This window comes from Somniosus microcephalus, chromosome 17, assembly GCF_052327205.1.
Source record: "Somniosus microcephalus isolate GS21.2 chromosome 17, FLI_Smic_1.0, whole genome shotgun sequence".
NCBI classification, from domain to species: domain Eukaryota; kingdom Metazoa; phylum Chordata; class Chondrichthyes; order Squaliformes; family Somniosidae; genus Somniosus; species Somniosus microcephalus.
This window is the reverse complement of record NC_141003.1, coordinates 41033826-41049120: the sequence shown is the minus strand read 5'-3', so window position 1 is coordinate 41049120 and position 15295 is coordinate 41033826. Positions and strand designations below refer to the sequence as shown.

General features: G+C 44.1%; 1 protein-coding gene across 6 annotated transcripts in view; it reads left to right on the top strand.

The window, feature by feature from the left end:
* Positions 1-15295, top strand: part of ferry3 (FERRY endosomal RAB5 effector complex subunit 3) — a 117620-nt gene that overhangs the window by 41736 nt on the left and 60589 nt on the right. For 4 of the 6 annotated variants that reach the window (XM_086010239.1, XM_086010245.1, XM_086010241.1 and 1 more), the window contains 2 exons: positions 13126-13254; positions 14516-14590. In XM_086010239.1, coding sequence (XP_085866365.1) covers positions 13126-13254; positions 14516-14590 — 204 coding nt within the window. The remainder of the gene's footprint in view (positions 1-13125; positions 13255-14515; positions 14591-15295) is intronic. The other 2 variants (XM_086010243.1, XM_086010244.1) reach the window with 1 other exon arrangement.

Here is a 15295-nt window from a genome sequence, read left to right as displayed (position 1 = left end):
GGGTTAATTGGGCAGGAAGAAAAACCGTTAAAAAATCGGAAGTGTAATTAATTGAATAGGGGACACTGATTGGCTGCTGAAAGTTTAAAAGGCCAGTGCGAGCGCGGGCAGCGCGGAGTGCGGGCAGCGAAAGAGTGCTTATCTAGAGTTTGGTAAGTGTGAGAGTTCGGGCAAGTGGGGAGTGAGGGACTGTTTTTGTCTTTTTAAAACTTTATAAGTTGGTAAGTTCTTTTAAATAAAGGTGTGATCTTCACCTAAAATAGGGGCAGAGGGTCTTCTTAAATAATAATAAATTTAATAAATTACATAGAATGGGAGAGCAGGTGATGTGTTACTACTGCGAAATGTGGGAGCTGGTGGACACCATTGATGCTCACGGTGATTACATTTGCGATAATTGTTTGCTGCTAGAGGAACTCCGGCTCTGTGTTGATGAGCTTGAGACCAAGCTTCAGACACTGTGACACATCAGGGAGGGGGAGAGTTACCTGGACTCTGTGTTCCAGGAGGTAGTCACACCAATTAGATTAATTAATTCAGATGTAGTCCGTGGCCAGGGACAGGATGGTGTGACTAGAAGTGAGGCAGGTAAGGGGATCCAGGAGGTAGTGTTGGAGGAGCCGCAGCCCTTGCTCTTATCCAACAGGTTTGAGGCTCTTACTCCCTGTGAGGATGGGAACGGGGACTGCGGGGAGGATGAGCAACCTGGCCACAGCACCGTGGAGCGGGGGGCCATTCAAGTGGGGGGAGTTAAAAGAAATGTTGTAGTGGTAGGGGATAGTATCGTTAGGGGGATAGATAGGGTTCTTTGCAGCCGAAAGCGAGAGTCCCAAAGGCGGTGTTGCCTGCCCAGTGCCAGGGTTAAGGACATCTCCTCTGGGCTGGAGAGAAACTTGGAGTGGGAGGGGGAGGATCCAGTTGTCGTGGTCCATGTTGGTACCAATGACATAGATAGGACAAGGAAAGAGGTTCTGCTGAGGGAGTTTGAGCAGCTATGGGCCAAATTAAAAAGCAGAACCACAAGGGTAATAATCTCTGGATTACTACCTGAGCCACGTGCAAATTTGGCTAGGGTAAATAAAATTAGAGAGTTAAATGCGTGGCTCAAAGACTGGTGTGGGAGAAATGGGTTTTGCTTCTTGGGACACTGGCATCAGTACTGGGATAGGAGAGAGCTGTTCCGTTGGGACGGACTTCACTTGGCCAGTGCTGGGAGTAGAATCCTGGCGAATCGAATAACTAGGGCTGTAGAGAGGGCTTTAAACTAATTAGTGGGGGGGAGGTTTTAAGAGAGCGAAAAATAAAAATGACAGCAGAGAAGGCAATAGAGCAAGGTAGCAGTGGGGGAATTAAAAACCAGAGCGTGTCAGGAAGGGACAGAATGGATATAATGATAAAGTGGTAAAAGCAGGAATAAATTGTCAGAAAACATATTTGAAAGTTCTTTATCTGAATGCACGCAGCATTCGTAACAAAATAGACGAGTTGACAGTACAAATAACTACACATGGGTATGATCTGGTGGCCATTACGGAAACATGGCTGCTAGATGATCATGACTGGGAACTAAACATACAAGGGTATTTGACAATTAGGAAGGACAGACAGACAGGGAGAAAAGGGAGGTGGGGTAGCTATGTTAATCAAGGATGGAATCACTGCAATAGTCAGAAATGATATTCGGTCAATGGATCAGGATAGTGAAACAGTTTGGGTGGAGATAAGGAATAATAAGGGGAAAAAGTCACTAGTGGGCGTAGTCTGTAGGCCTCCTAACAGTTGCAACTCTGTTGGTCGGAGTATAAATCAGGAAATAGTTGGGGCTTGTAATAAGGGAACAGCTATAATCATGGGGGATTTTAACTTTCATATTGACTGGACTAATCAAATTGGGCATGGCAGCCTTGAGGAAGAGTTCATAGAGTGTATTAGGGATGGGTTCCTTGAGCAGTATGTAACTGAACCAACCAGGGGGCAGGCAATCTTAGATCTGGTCCTGTGTAATGAGACAGCATTAATAAAAAATGTCCTAGTAAAGGATCCCCTTGGAATGAGTGACCATAATATGGTTGAATTCCAAATTCAGTTTGAGGGTGAGAGAGTTGGATCTCAAACCAGCGTACTGAGCTTAAATAAAGGAGACTATGAAGGTATGAGAGTAGAATTGACTAAAGTGGACTGGGAAAACAGATTAAAGTGTAAGACGGTACAAGAGCAGTGGTCTACATTCAAGGAGATATTTCACATCACTCAAGAAAAATATATTCCACTGAGGAAAAAGGGGAGTAAAAGAAAAGACAGCCATCCGTGGCTTAGTAAAGTAATAAAGGATAGTATCCGACTGAAAACAAGGGCATATAAAGTAGCCAAATCTAGTTGGAGGATAGAAAATTGGGAAGCATTTAAAAGCCAGCAAAGAATAACTAAAAGATTAATTAAGAAAGGGAAGATAGATTATGAAAGTAAACTAGCAGAAAATATAAAAACAGATAGCAAGAGTTTCTACAGCTATATAAAAAGAAAAAGGGTGGCTAAAGTGAACGTTGGTCCCTTAGAGGATGAGACCGGGGAACTAGTGGTGGGGAACATGGAGATGGCAAAGACGCTGAACAAATATTTTGTATCAGTCTTTACAGTAGAGGACACTAAAAATATCCCAACACTGGACAAACAGGGGGCAATGGGGGGGGGGAGGAGCTAAACACGATTAAAATCACTAAGGAGGTGGTACTCGGTAAAATAATGGGACTTAAGACGGATAAATCCCCCGGACCTGATGGCCTACATCCTAGGGTCTTGAGAGAAGTAGCGGTAGGGATTGTGGATGCATTGGTGATTATTTTCCAAAACTCCCTGGACTCAGGAAAGGTCCCAGCAGATTGGAAAACTGCTAATGTAACACCCTTATTTAAGAAGGGAAGTAGACAAAAAGCTGGAAACTATAGACCAGTTAGCCTAACATCTGTGGTTGGTAAAATGTTGGAGTCCATTATTAAGGAAACAGTAACAGAGCATTTGGATAAACAGAGTCAGCATAGTTTTATGAAGGGGAAGTCATGTTTGACAAATTTGCTCGAATTCTTTGAGGACTTAACATACAGGGTGGATAAAGGGGAACCAGTGGATGTAGTGTATTTGGACTTCCAAAAGGCATTTGACAAGGTGCCACACAAAAGATTACTGATCAAGATAAAAAATCACGGGATTGGGGGTAATATACTGGCATGGGTGGAAGATTGGCTATCTAACAGAAAACAGAGTTGGGATAAATGGTTCGTTCTCGGGCTGGCAATCAGTAACTAGTGGTGTTCCGCAGGGGTCAGTGCTGGGACCCCAACCCTTTACAATCTATATTAATGATTTGGAAGAAGGGACCGAGTGCAACATATCCAAGTTTGCCGACGATACAAAGATGGGAGGGAAAGCAGTGAGTGAGGAGGACATAAAAAACCTGCAAAAGGACATAGACAGGCTAAGTGAGTGGGCAGAGATTTGGCAGATGGAATATAATATTGGAAAGTGTGAGGTTATGCACTTTGGCAGAAAAAATCAAAGAGCAAGTTATTATCTAAATGGAGAGAAACTGCAAAGTGCTACAGTACAAAGGGATCTGGGGGTCCTGGTGCATGAAACATAAAAAGTTAGTATGCAGGTGCAGCAGGTGATTAGGAAGGCCAATGGAATCTTGGCTTTTATTGCAAGGGGGATAGAGTATAAAAGCAGGGAAGTCTTGCTGCAGTTATACAGGGTATTGGTGAGGCCACACCTGGAATACTGCGTGCAGTTTTGGTTTCCATATTTAAGAAAAGATATACTTGCTCTCGAGGTGGTTCAGAGAAGGTTCACTCGGTTGATTCCGGAGATGAGGGGGTTGACATATGAGGAAAGGTTGAGTAGGTTGGTCCTCTACTCATTGGATTTCAGAAGAATGAGAGGCGATCTTATCGAAACATATAAGATTGTGAGGGGGCTTGATCGGGTGGATGCGGTGAGGATGTTTCCACTGATGGGTGAGACTAGAACTAGGGGGCATAATCTTAGAATAAGGGGCTGCCCTTTCAAAACTGAGATGAGGAGGAACTTCTTTACTCAGAGGGTGGTGAATCTATGGAATTTGCTTCCCCAGAGAGCTGTGGAAGCTGCAACATTAAATAGATTTAAAACGCAGATAGACAGTTTCCTAGCAGATAAGGGAATTAGGGGTTACGGGGAGAGGGCAGGGAAGTGGACGTGAGTCTAGGTTCGGATCAGCCATGATCCTATTGAATGGCGGAGCAGGCCCGAGGGGCCGTATGGTCTACTCCTGCTCCTACTTCTTATGTTATGTTCTTTGATTTGCCCAGTCTATATGAAAATGAAAGTCCCTCATGATTATTGTATTACCTTTGTTACAAGCTCCTATTATTTGTTGATTAATACCCTGTCCAACGGTATAGCTACTGTTTGGGGACCTAGAAACTACTCCCACCAGTGTTTTCTGCCCCTTGTTATTTCTTAGCTCTACCCATACTGATTCTACTTCCTGATTTTCCAAGCCAAGGTCCTTTCTCACTACTGTCCTTATGTCATCCTTTATTATCAAGGCTACCCACCCCTCCTTTTCCACAAACAAATGATGGGTCTAGAGGAGCTGTAAATGACAACAGCAGAATCATTACCAGCACCGGTTGTCTGAAAAAATGGGAGCAGTGGTTATAATCTGAAATTATTGAACTCGATGTTGAGCCCAGAAAGTTGTAAAGTGCCTAATCGAAAGATACGATGCTGTTCCTCGAGCTTCTGTTGAGCTTCATTGGAACAGTGTAGGAGGCCGAGGACAGACTGGGAGTGAGATGGAGAATTAAAATTGCAAGTGACGGGAAGCTCAGGGTCACACTTGCGGACTGAACGTAGGTGCTTAGCAAAGTGAACAGATGGTGGGTGGAGAAAGCACAGGAGATCCAGCAGCTAGCCGACAACCACGACGTGCGTGGATTCTTTAGCGCAGTCAAGACCACCTACGGCCCAAGCACCCAAGGTCCTACCCCACTGCGGGCCAAGAATGGAGGGGTACTCATCAAGGACAGGAAGGCAGTCAGTGCCCGCTGGAAGGAGCACTTCGAAGATCTCCTTAACTGAGACTCTTGTCTTCGAACCGAGTGTCCTCAACTCCATCCCGCAGCATGCTACCCGCCACCACCTCAGCACAACCCCAGCCCGGCATGAGGTTGAAAAGGCCATCCGACAACTGAAGAACAACAAGGCCTCAGGAGCAGATGGAATCCCTGCCGAGGCACTAAAGCATAGCGGAGAAGCACTACTGGCGTAAATTCATGAACTCATTTCTCTTATCTGGAAGGAGGAGAGCATGCCAGGGGATCTCAGAGACACCATAATTGTGAACATCATCAAGAAAGGTGGCAAGTCCGATTGCGGTAATTGCAGAAGAGTTTCCCTGCTGTCTGCCGCAGGGAAAGTCATCACAACAATCTTCCTCTAATCGCCTTATCCCAGTGGCTGAAGAGCTCCTCCCAGAGTTGCAATGTGGATTCCGCCCACTAAGGGGCACAATGGACATGATCTTCACCGCGTGTCAATTACAAGAGAAATGCAGGGAACAGCACCAACCGCTGTACATGGCCTTCTTTGACCTCACAAAGGCCTTCAACACTGTCAACCGTGAGGGATTATGGAGTGTCCTCCTCAAATTTGGCTGCCCTCAAAAGTTTGTCACCGTCCTCCGCCTGCTTCACGACGACATGCAAGCCGTGATCCTGACCAACGGTTCCACCACAGACCCAATTCACGTACGGACCAGAGTCGAACAAGGCTGTGTCATCGCACCGACGCTCTTCTCGATCTTCCTTGCTGCAATGCTCCATCTCACCCTCAGTAAGCTCCCTGCTGGCGTAGAGCTAATTTACAGAACAAACGGGAAACTGTTCAACCTCCGTCGCCTCCAGTCCAAGGTCGTCCCATCCTCTGTCGTCGAATTACATTATGCAGAAGACACTTGCGTCTGTGCACACTCGGAGGTCGAACTCCAAACCATCGTCAACACCTTCACCGAAGCGTACGAGAGCATGGGCCTTACATTAAACATCCGTAAGACAAAGGTCCTCTACCAGCCTGCCCTCGCCACACAGTACTGCTCCCCGATTATCAAAATCCACGACAAGGCCTTGGACAACGTGGACCACTTTCCATACCTCTGGAGTCTACTGTCAACAAGGGCAGATGTCGATGACGAAGTCCAACACCACCTTCAGTGTGCCAGTGCAGCCTTCGGTCGCCTGAGAAAGAGAGTGTTTGAAGACCAGGACCTCAAACCCGGCACCAAGCTCATGGTCTACAGAGCAGTAGTGATACCCGACCTCCTGTATGCTTCAGAGACATGGACCATGTACAACAGGTACCTCCAAAGCACTGGAGAGGTACCACCAACGCTGCCTCCGCAAGGTCCTGCAAATCCATTGCCAGGATAGGCGCACCAACATCGGTGTTCTTGCTCAAGCCAACATCCCCAGCATCGAAGCTTTGACCATGCTCGATCAGCTCCGATGGACGGGTCACACCGGCCACATGCCCGATACAAGACTCCCAAAACAAGCGCTCTACTCGGAGCTCCGACACGGCAAGAGAGCCCCAGGTGGGAAGAGGAAATGCTTCAAGGACACCCTCAAAGCCTCCTTGAAAAAGTGCAATATCCTCACCGACACCTGGGAATCCCTGGCCCAAGACCGCACAAAGTGGAGGAGAAGCATCAAGGAAGGCACCGAACACCTCGAGTCTCTTCGCCGGGAGCAAGCGGAAGCCAAGCGCACGTCAACTCAAGCACCCCACCCACCCCTTCAACCACCGTCTGCCCCACCTGTGACAGAGACTATAGGTCCCGCATTGGACTCACCTGAGAACTCCTTTTTAATGTGGAAGCAAGTCATCTTTGGTTCCGAGGGACTGCCTAAGAGAGAGATCACCCAATCTGTTTTTTGTCTCCCCGTTGTAGAGGAGACCACATCGTGAGCAGCAAATACAATATAATAAATTGAAAGAAGTACAAGTAAATCGCTGTTTTACCTGGAAAGAGTGTTTGGGGCCCTGGATGGTGGGAAGGGAGGTGGTGAAAGGACAGGTGTTGCACCTCCTGCGCTTGCATGGGAAGGTGCCATGGGAAGGGGAGCGAGTGTTGGGGGTGATGGAAGAGTGGACTAGGGTGTCGCGGAGGGAACTGTTCCTTCGGAATGCTGAAAGGGGAGGGGAAGATATGTTTAGTTGTGGCATTGCACTGGAGGTGCCTGAAATGGCGGAGGATGATCCATTGAATTTGGAAGGTGAGGACAATGGGCACTCTATCATGGTTCTGGGAGGGAGGAGAAGGAGTGAGGGCAGAATTGCGGGAAATGGGATGGACATGGTCAAGAGCCCTGTCAACCATGGTGAAGAGGAATCTTCGGTTGAGGAAAAAGTAAGACATATTGGAAGTACTAGTAAGGAAGGTGGCATCATGAGAACAGATGTGATTGAGAAACTGGGAGAATGGAATAGAGTCTTTACAGGAAGCGAGGCGGGAGGAGGTGTAATCAAGGTGAAGGGTTGGATTAGTCCCCAGCAACTCTTTAATAATGCATCCTTCTCCCATTGAATAGAGGGAGATGGTGGAATATTTGTCTTTACACAAACAGCAGAATAATGTATACTGACAAATGTTTCTACCTAGGTATATGAACACTCTATTTATGATTCCATGGAAGTTTATAGCACAGAAGGAGGCTATTCAGCCCATTATGTATTTGTTTTTGCAATCGAAAATTAATCTCGCAACCCTACTATCCCCATTCAATAAATGCAATCGACAAAATGAGGTGTTACTGGATCAATATATTCAGTAACTAAAAGAACAGATGTATGAATTGTCCATGACTTTAGAATTGTTTACCACAATGGTTCTCAAACTTTATTGGACCAAGCCCAAGAAAAAAATCTGTATCTTGGAAAAAAAATTCAAATAGGGTAAGGTTAACACAAACAATCAAAGAAATAAAATGACCTTATAGACATGCAAATTTTTATTACGTACTTGGAAGTTAAATATTTTTAATGTTGGAGTCTTAAGTGTGCAGCTGATTATTTTAATAAGTAAAATGTTCATTTTTCTTTAATCCTCCGTTCAACTTCTCCCATCACTAAAAAATGTAGCATCTTTAATTGAGTATGGTTAAACCCTCATACTCAGTTACATTGGACACAATAAAAGTGCGCTTATGTTCTTTTATTTTTAACATTGTGACCAATCACCACCCCCCCCGCCCCCCCCCAGTGATAAGTCCCTGGCTACTCCATCCATCCAACTTGAAACATTTACCATCCGTAACCTTCAGTCAGACATTGGCATTCACCACTCAGGATGAAGGCAGTCAATAAAACACAACGTACAAACAAAATACAGGAAACTTTCGTTTAAACGGCACCTAAATAACCGGAATGCTCTATTAACCGGCAAAATTCTCGCTCCGAAAACAACACCTCAATAACCGGCAATGTTGCCGAGTCCGAGTCTCCAACGGTTGCCGAGTTAGTCAGTGGGGGTAGTTCTCCAAACTGCCACTACTCGGCCTATTGGCGCTATTGGAAGTCGGAACACCTCAGAAACCCTGCATCAGGAGTCGGACTCTCCCACGCTGCCGGTAGCCTCTTCTGATCCGCCATTTTTCGGGGTTCTAGTACTGTGTGTCTCCAACGCTGTTGGAACTCATTGGATTGCATTATGGAAATCCCAAAAGTTGGTCCAACCAAAAGGAAGAGAGTGGTGTTAACTTTAAAACAGAAAATCGATATATGCCAACGACTAGAAAGGGGAGAGAAGCGTATCAACATTATGAATGAATTCAAAATTGGTTCGTCAACAATCTACGACATCAAATTGCAGAAGGATAAGCTGCTCAAGTTTTATTCAAGCTCGGAGACATCTAAGAGTGTAGAGCAACGGCGTATGCTTCGTAAGCCTAAGCTTGAAGAGCTGGATACTGTGCTTTTGAGTGGTTTTCTCTTAAGCGTTCAGAGGGTGTTACGATTTCCGGACCCATGCTAATCGAAAAAGCGAAGGATTTCTACGCAAAGATGGAGCTCACTGACGAGTGTGCTTTCTCTGATGGATGGCTAACGTGCTTCAAGGTATGGCACGGGATACGACGACTCGATATTTCCGGGGAGAAGAAATCAGCTGATCACGACGCCGCAGAAGAATACTGCGATTATTTCAATCGGATTGTGCAGCAACATGATTTGTCGCCAGCACAGCTATACAATGCCGATGAAACTGGCTTATTTTGGAGGTTTTTGCCAGAATCAACACTTGCTGGGGCTAGTGAGGCTAATGCTTCAGGTTACAAGAAAAATAAAGATCGTGTAACCGTGCTAACGTGCGAACGCTGCTGGATCACACCGGGTTAAACTTCTCGTCATTGGGAAGTATAAAAATCCCTGTGCATTTAAGAATGTGAGGCACTTGCCTGTTGAGTACAAAGCTCAAAGAAATGCTTGGATGGATAAGGAAATCTTTTCAAATTGGTTCCATCATACTTTTGCTCCATCTGTGAGGGAACATTTCCGTAGAATAGGGAAACCTGAAGATAGCAAATGCATTTTATTGCTTGATAATTGTAGAGCCCATCCGCATGAATCCGAGTTGGTTTCGGGAAATATTTTCACCATTTATTTGCCACCAAATGTAACTTCTCTCCTATAACCCATGGACCAGGGCGTTATCCAAAATCTCAAGTGTCGTTACAAGAAAGACTTCCTACGTAAACTGATAAGCCAAGATGACAATACAGGTATTCATGCATTTCAGAAGGAATACAACCATAAAGATGCCATCTTTAATGTTGCATATTCCTGGAAATTGGTGAAAGGTCATACTTTGAGACAAGCCTGGTGCAAATTGTGGCCTTCTATAATGTTTGCTGAAGGTTCTTCTTCAGAGGAGGAATTTCATGGGTTCAATCTTCATCCGCGGAGGACTGCAGTAATGGAAATGGCTGGCATGGTGAAAAATGTAGGCCCAGCAAACCCTCTACGTCACCTCAGTGAACGTGATATTGAGCAGTGGGTTGATGCAGATAGAGAAGTTGCTGTTGTGCATTTGCTAAGTGATGATGAAATAATGGAGAATGTTTTGAATCCAAAGAAAGAAAAGGAAAGTGTGATGGAAACTGAAGAGGATGAGATTTCTGAAGAGAACAAGATTTCTTGGGCTAAAGCTGCAGAAGATTTTGTTTCATTACTTAAATTTGCTGAAAGCCATTCTTGCTATTCTGCCCAAGAAGTTGTGCACCTCCATATTCTGCATTCCACCTTTCTACAAAGAAGGCAAGAGTCCACTAAGCAAGCAGACATCCGGGACATGTTTAAGAAAGCTTCCAAAAGAGTTGGAGCACTGGAAGTGCCTGAAGAATCTGTTGAAGTGCATGATCCTGATGACCCAGCTGGCATGGATATTCCTGATGAACCAGTTGGCTTGGAATAAGTGTACAGTCAACCACCGTACAGTACTGTACAGTCATTTATAAGTTTTGTTTTACTGTTAAGTAATTAAAGAGTTATGGATTACCATCAACTGGCAGTATTGTACTTAATCAAGCATCTTTCACCATCCATTTAACACAACATTCTGTAGGTGAGTACCCAATTACTGTATATTGCACATTTCTTGATTTTTAAATTTTTCTTTGTTAAAAATAGCCTGGGTAGATAACCCGCTCAGTCATCCGGAATTTTTGATAGACCGGCAAGAACATAAGAACATAAAAACATAAGAAATAGGAGCAGGAGTAGGCCAATCGGCCCCTCGAGCCTGCTCCGCCATTTAATAAGATCATGGCTGATCTGATCCTAACCGCCAATCTACTATCACAGAACCATCTCCTGAATCTAACAGAATTAGACACACGAAATAGGAGCAGGATCAGGCTACACGGCCCCTGGGCCCGCTCCGCTACCCACAGGGCCATGTCCGATCCGAACCTAGACTCATGTCCAAATTCCTGCCCGCTCCCCGTAACCCTTAATTCCCTTTACTTCTAGGAAACTGTCTATTTCTGTTTTAAATTTCTGTAATGATGTAGCTTCTACAGCTTTTTGGGGCAGCATATTCCATGGACCTACCACCCTCTGAGTGAAGTAGTTCCTCCTCATCTCAGTTTTGAAAGAGCAGCCCCTTATTCTAAGACTATGCCCCCTAGTTCTAGTTCCACCCATCATCGGGAACATCCTCCCCGCATCCACCCCCTTCACAATCTTATATGTTTCAATAAGATCGCCTCTCATTCTTCTGAACTCCAATGAGTAGAGTCCCAATCTACTCAACCTCTCCTCATATGTCCATCCCCTCATCCCCGGGATTAACCGAGTGAACCTTCTTTGTACTGACTCGAGAGCAAGTATGTCTTTTCTTAAGTATCGGTGCCGGATACCACAAAGTTTCCTGTAAATTCAAAGAATAGTAACATTTACGTTTGTAGAATTCCAACTTTACTAGTAGCAATTCTGTCTCTCAAAAGATTGGTCAAAATATTGGCCTGGAATTTGCGGTTGTAATGACAGCAAAACTGTCTGCGTTTCCCATCATTACTATGTAAAACTGACAACTTTTGGCATCCGCACATGTGCAATTAACTGCGAAAATCTGGAAGTTGCTGTCAGTGATACCCTGTTCCTCGTTGTTGCAGTCTTGACAGATGGAATCAATTAAAAATCACTGATTTGACGTGTACTTCAAGTTTTTAAGCACTACTCTCGCTGCAAAAGCCCTTGAAAAATTGAAACCTTGTTGAATGAGGTGTAACTGAGTTTTAATGGCGTATTAAGTCATAATTACAGCTAAACAACCTCTCTGGCTCTGAAACTAATTTTATATTGCGGAGTGTCATTTCCTCCATTCCATGATTTAAAATTCCATAGAATTTTAAAAAAAAATTAAGTTTGTTTATGATATTTCAGCTTCTACCTTAAGCCCAATCTTTCACGTTCTGTAAAATTATTAAAAAGTGAATGATAAAACCTGCTTTTTACTTCGTGGTTTGCTGTCTGAGAATTCTTCAATGTGATTGGCTGCTCAGCCTGCTTGATGACATCACTTTTGTTGTCGCCAAGATCCCCTATAGATCATGCCAGATGGAAAGTCACGTCGGAATAGGGGAAATCAACGCCACAGAGCCCCCTAAAACTTTTTGGACAGCTTTCTTCGAGATCAGCAGCAAGTGCTGCCACTTCGCCGCTGATCGCAAAATCTGGGCCATTCAGTACTACCAAAAAGATCTTGTTATATTTGACATGAGTTTGATAGTTCCAAATAATGGAACCAGAAGTTCTTTTTATTAATTGCAGTTCCATAGGCACTGGATTCCCTCTGGTACCTCATCCAAGTGATTGTGTGAGGCTCGATATTTAACTATGGAGAGCATCACAGTTAAATCCAATTTTGCATCCACTTGACATCCACACCTGAACAGTTCCAACAGGAAGAACTAAATAGCAAACAAGAGTTTTTATCCCTCCCTAAACCGGGGGATTTAAGTTAATTTTAACACTCTTGCTGGTTACCCAGCTGAGTTAAGGTAATGCAGCATAGACCAGGAATTGAACCTGGCATCTACAAGTTTGTATGAGTTGGTTACTTACTGAGCCATCAGGGAAGCCAGGGCTAGGAGTTTAACTAGTACCTAGGGGTGTAACAGCTAGTTTCTGGGATTAAGTTCCTTTCTCTTCTGATGTCTTGTCTGAGAAAATATGGAAAATATTTGCATGGACTAATGCCACATCTGTGATACAAATTGGAAAAAATGTAACTGCAGTTACCAAGACAAATTTCGGTTGCCAGAAGCTATTTTCAACATGACACAGCTGTGCGACTTCCCTTGCTTTGCATTGAGTCTGTACAGTTATATATAGTGCAGAATTGTGTTGTGCAATTATGCTCAGACGTAACCAATAGTAGTACCTTGTTAATATAAATCAGGAAGAAACCATTCCCTGCAGCTCCCATTTTGTAGATGTTGGTGGTGATCTCAGGAAATAAAGTGTTTGTCAACCTATAAATACAAGTTGTTGTTGTCTTATTGATTATTGTTTCTTTTTTGTATATGCCAGATTTTGCAACAGTTTGCCAGGAGTGCACAGATTTCCATTTTCCTAGAGTAGAACAGCAGCTTCAGATTGTCCAACAAGTTGTACTTTATGCAAGTGCTCAGCGTAACAAGAAGATAAAGGAAAAAGCTGGTAAATTAGAAAGTACACAGTTGTATACTTTTTTATTGTGTTTCTACTTTATGTCTGGTCTGTTTCTCAAATGAATGAAGTTACAGGCTTCACACCTTGTACTCTGGAAGTTTATATACCACAACCCCTATGACAGGAAGCCATCTTTAAGTCTTGGGTTTTAATTAGGAAAAAATAATTATCTGTAATTATTGCTGACTTTCAATATTTTTTGACTCATAATGAAAAAACAGGGACCATTGTAAATACTATTTGGGGGGAAAATTCCGTTGTTTGCGCCTCTCGTTAGCGTCTTAAGAGGGCACTAATGGGGCGCAAAGGAACTAGCGCCCAGGCGTGGCGATGTTTGCGCCGCTCGCGAAATTAACTAGACATTTTGCGGTGGCACTAAACACTACCGCCACGATCTCCTGCGCCGGCAGACTGTGACGTCAGTCGAATGCGCAATGCCCCAGTAGCGCCCCGGACCGGATATTGAGTGGCGCCCCCTGCCTTACCGCCTGCCGCTAGCAACGACAGGTTGAGGGGAGCGTTTTGCAGTCAGAAAGGGACTGGGGGAACGCTATTTAAAGGCGAACACTTCCTGCCTTTTTTTGTTGGTGACATTTTTGCACCACGCATTCTGAGAGAGAGACGTCTGGAGAGATTCAACGCTGTGTGAAGGAGTTTTGGGTGCTGAGCAGCACTTTGCAGGTTCATTTTGCTTTGCCCTTGCTTCACCAGCGCTCTGAGGTAGCGCCTTGCTCCTCGGCCTTTGCACCTTAAGATAGGTGTGAAGCGCCTGATTTAGCGCGCCAATCACCTCCAGGGGCGATAAAAGCCAAGTTTGCCGTCGGAGGCGATAATTAGCGCCAGGCGCTAAACTTTGCGCACGTTCGATAACAGCGCCCCAAACGGGGCGATACTGAATTTCCCCCCCTTATAGTTTTATGGATGTTTCAAAGCGTTTTTCCCTCCCAAAATGTCACCAGCAATTGTTTGGCTTAGCGGATTCCCTGCAACTGCCGTGTTGTTGATGTTGGTGCTGACTTGTCTATGATCAAAATATACTTTAATTTATAGCAGCTGCTTAGTTTGTTTTATGTTAAGTAGTGCAATTCGTTTATGTTAAGTTACAGTTGCAATGTATTGACTTGTAGAACTTGTACAGCAATTATTTTGAAACACTGGATGATCTGTTACATATAGAAAAGTAAATGTAAAAGCAGCACGTTTCAGTGGTTATAAAATAATTAATGCCAGAATCTATTTTCTGTATAAGAGCTACCAAATGGAAATGGGGGAAATGAAGATAAGTCAAAGATTGGAGAAAGAAATCCATCCAATATTTTACCAGGTAAGTGGAACTGCAAATTGCAAATGCGTTGTAAGTTAGTATAATAATCTTACGCTCCTATTTTAACCCTCCACGCCCGATGGGAATTGGGCAGATAGGGGCGGCTTCCTTATCTCGGCATTTGCGCTGCACTCTCAGCAGACGTGATTTCAGGAGGCATGTGAGACCATGTTCGTATCCGAGCTGCTGTGACAGCTTCTGTTCCAGTTACGTCCTAGAATCATTCCATTCATTAGCACTTCGGGCAGGAAAAGGTTAAGTGCCAGTTGGGCTTTCCATTTTTCAACCAGTTTGTTTGGAAGTGCTGACCCTGGTGTAGGTGAAGTATTCTGGGAAGCACTTCTAACTTGGGCTTCAAAGTTACTTCAATTATGAGTACGAATGCATACTATTACAAAATCGAAGGTGTATAATGCTAGTTTTTTATAAAAAATAATGCATGTAGGGAAATAATTTGTATCAAAAATGCTTTCCTTCTTGAGATTAGACTTATCATTCCTTAGCCATTTAATTTGAAGTGATTTCTTTGAATGCTGCCAATCACCTTTTCTACTAGTCACCTGACCACAAAGCCAAGATGTCATCAGCAAACTTTAGAAGTACCATCCTTCATTTTGATCTAATAGTTAAGAATGCCACACTTTCATTGGGTGTCGCAATCAGGGAATCTGATCTGTCATGATTTAAACATATCTATATATATAA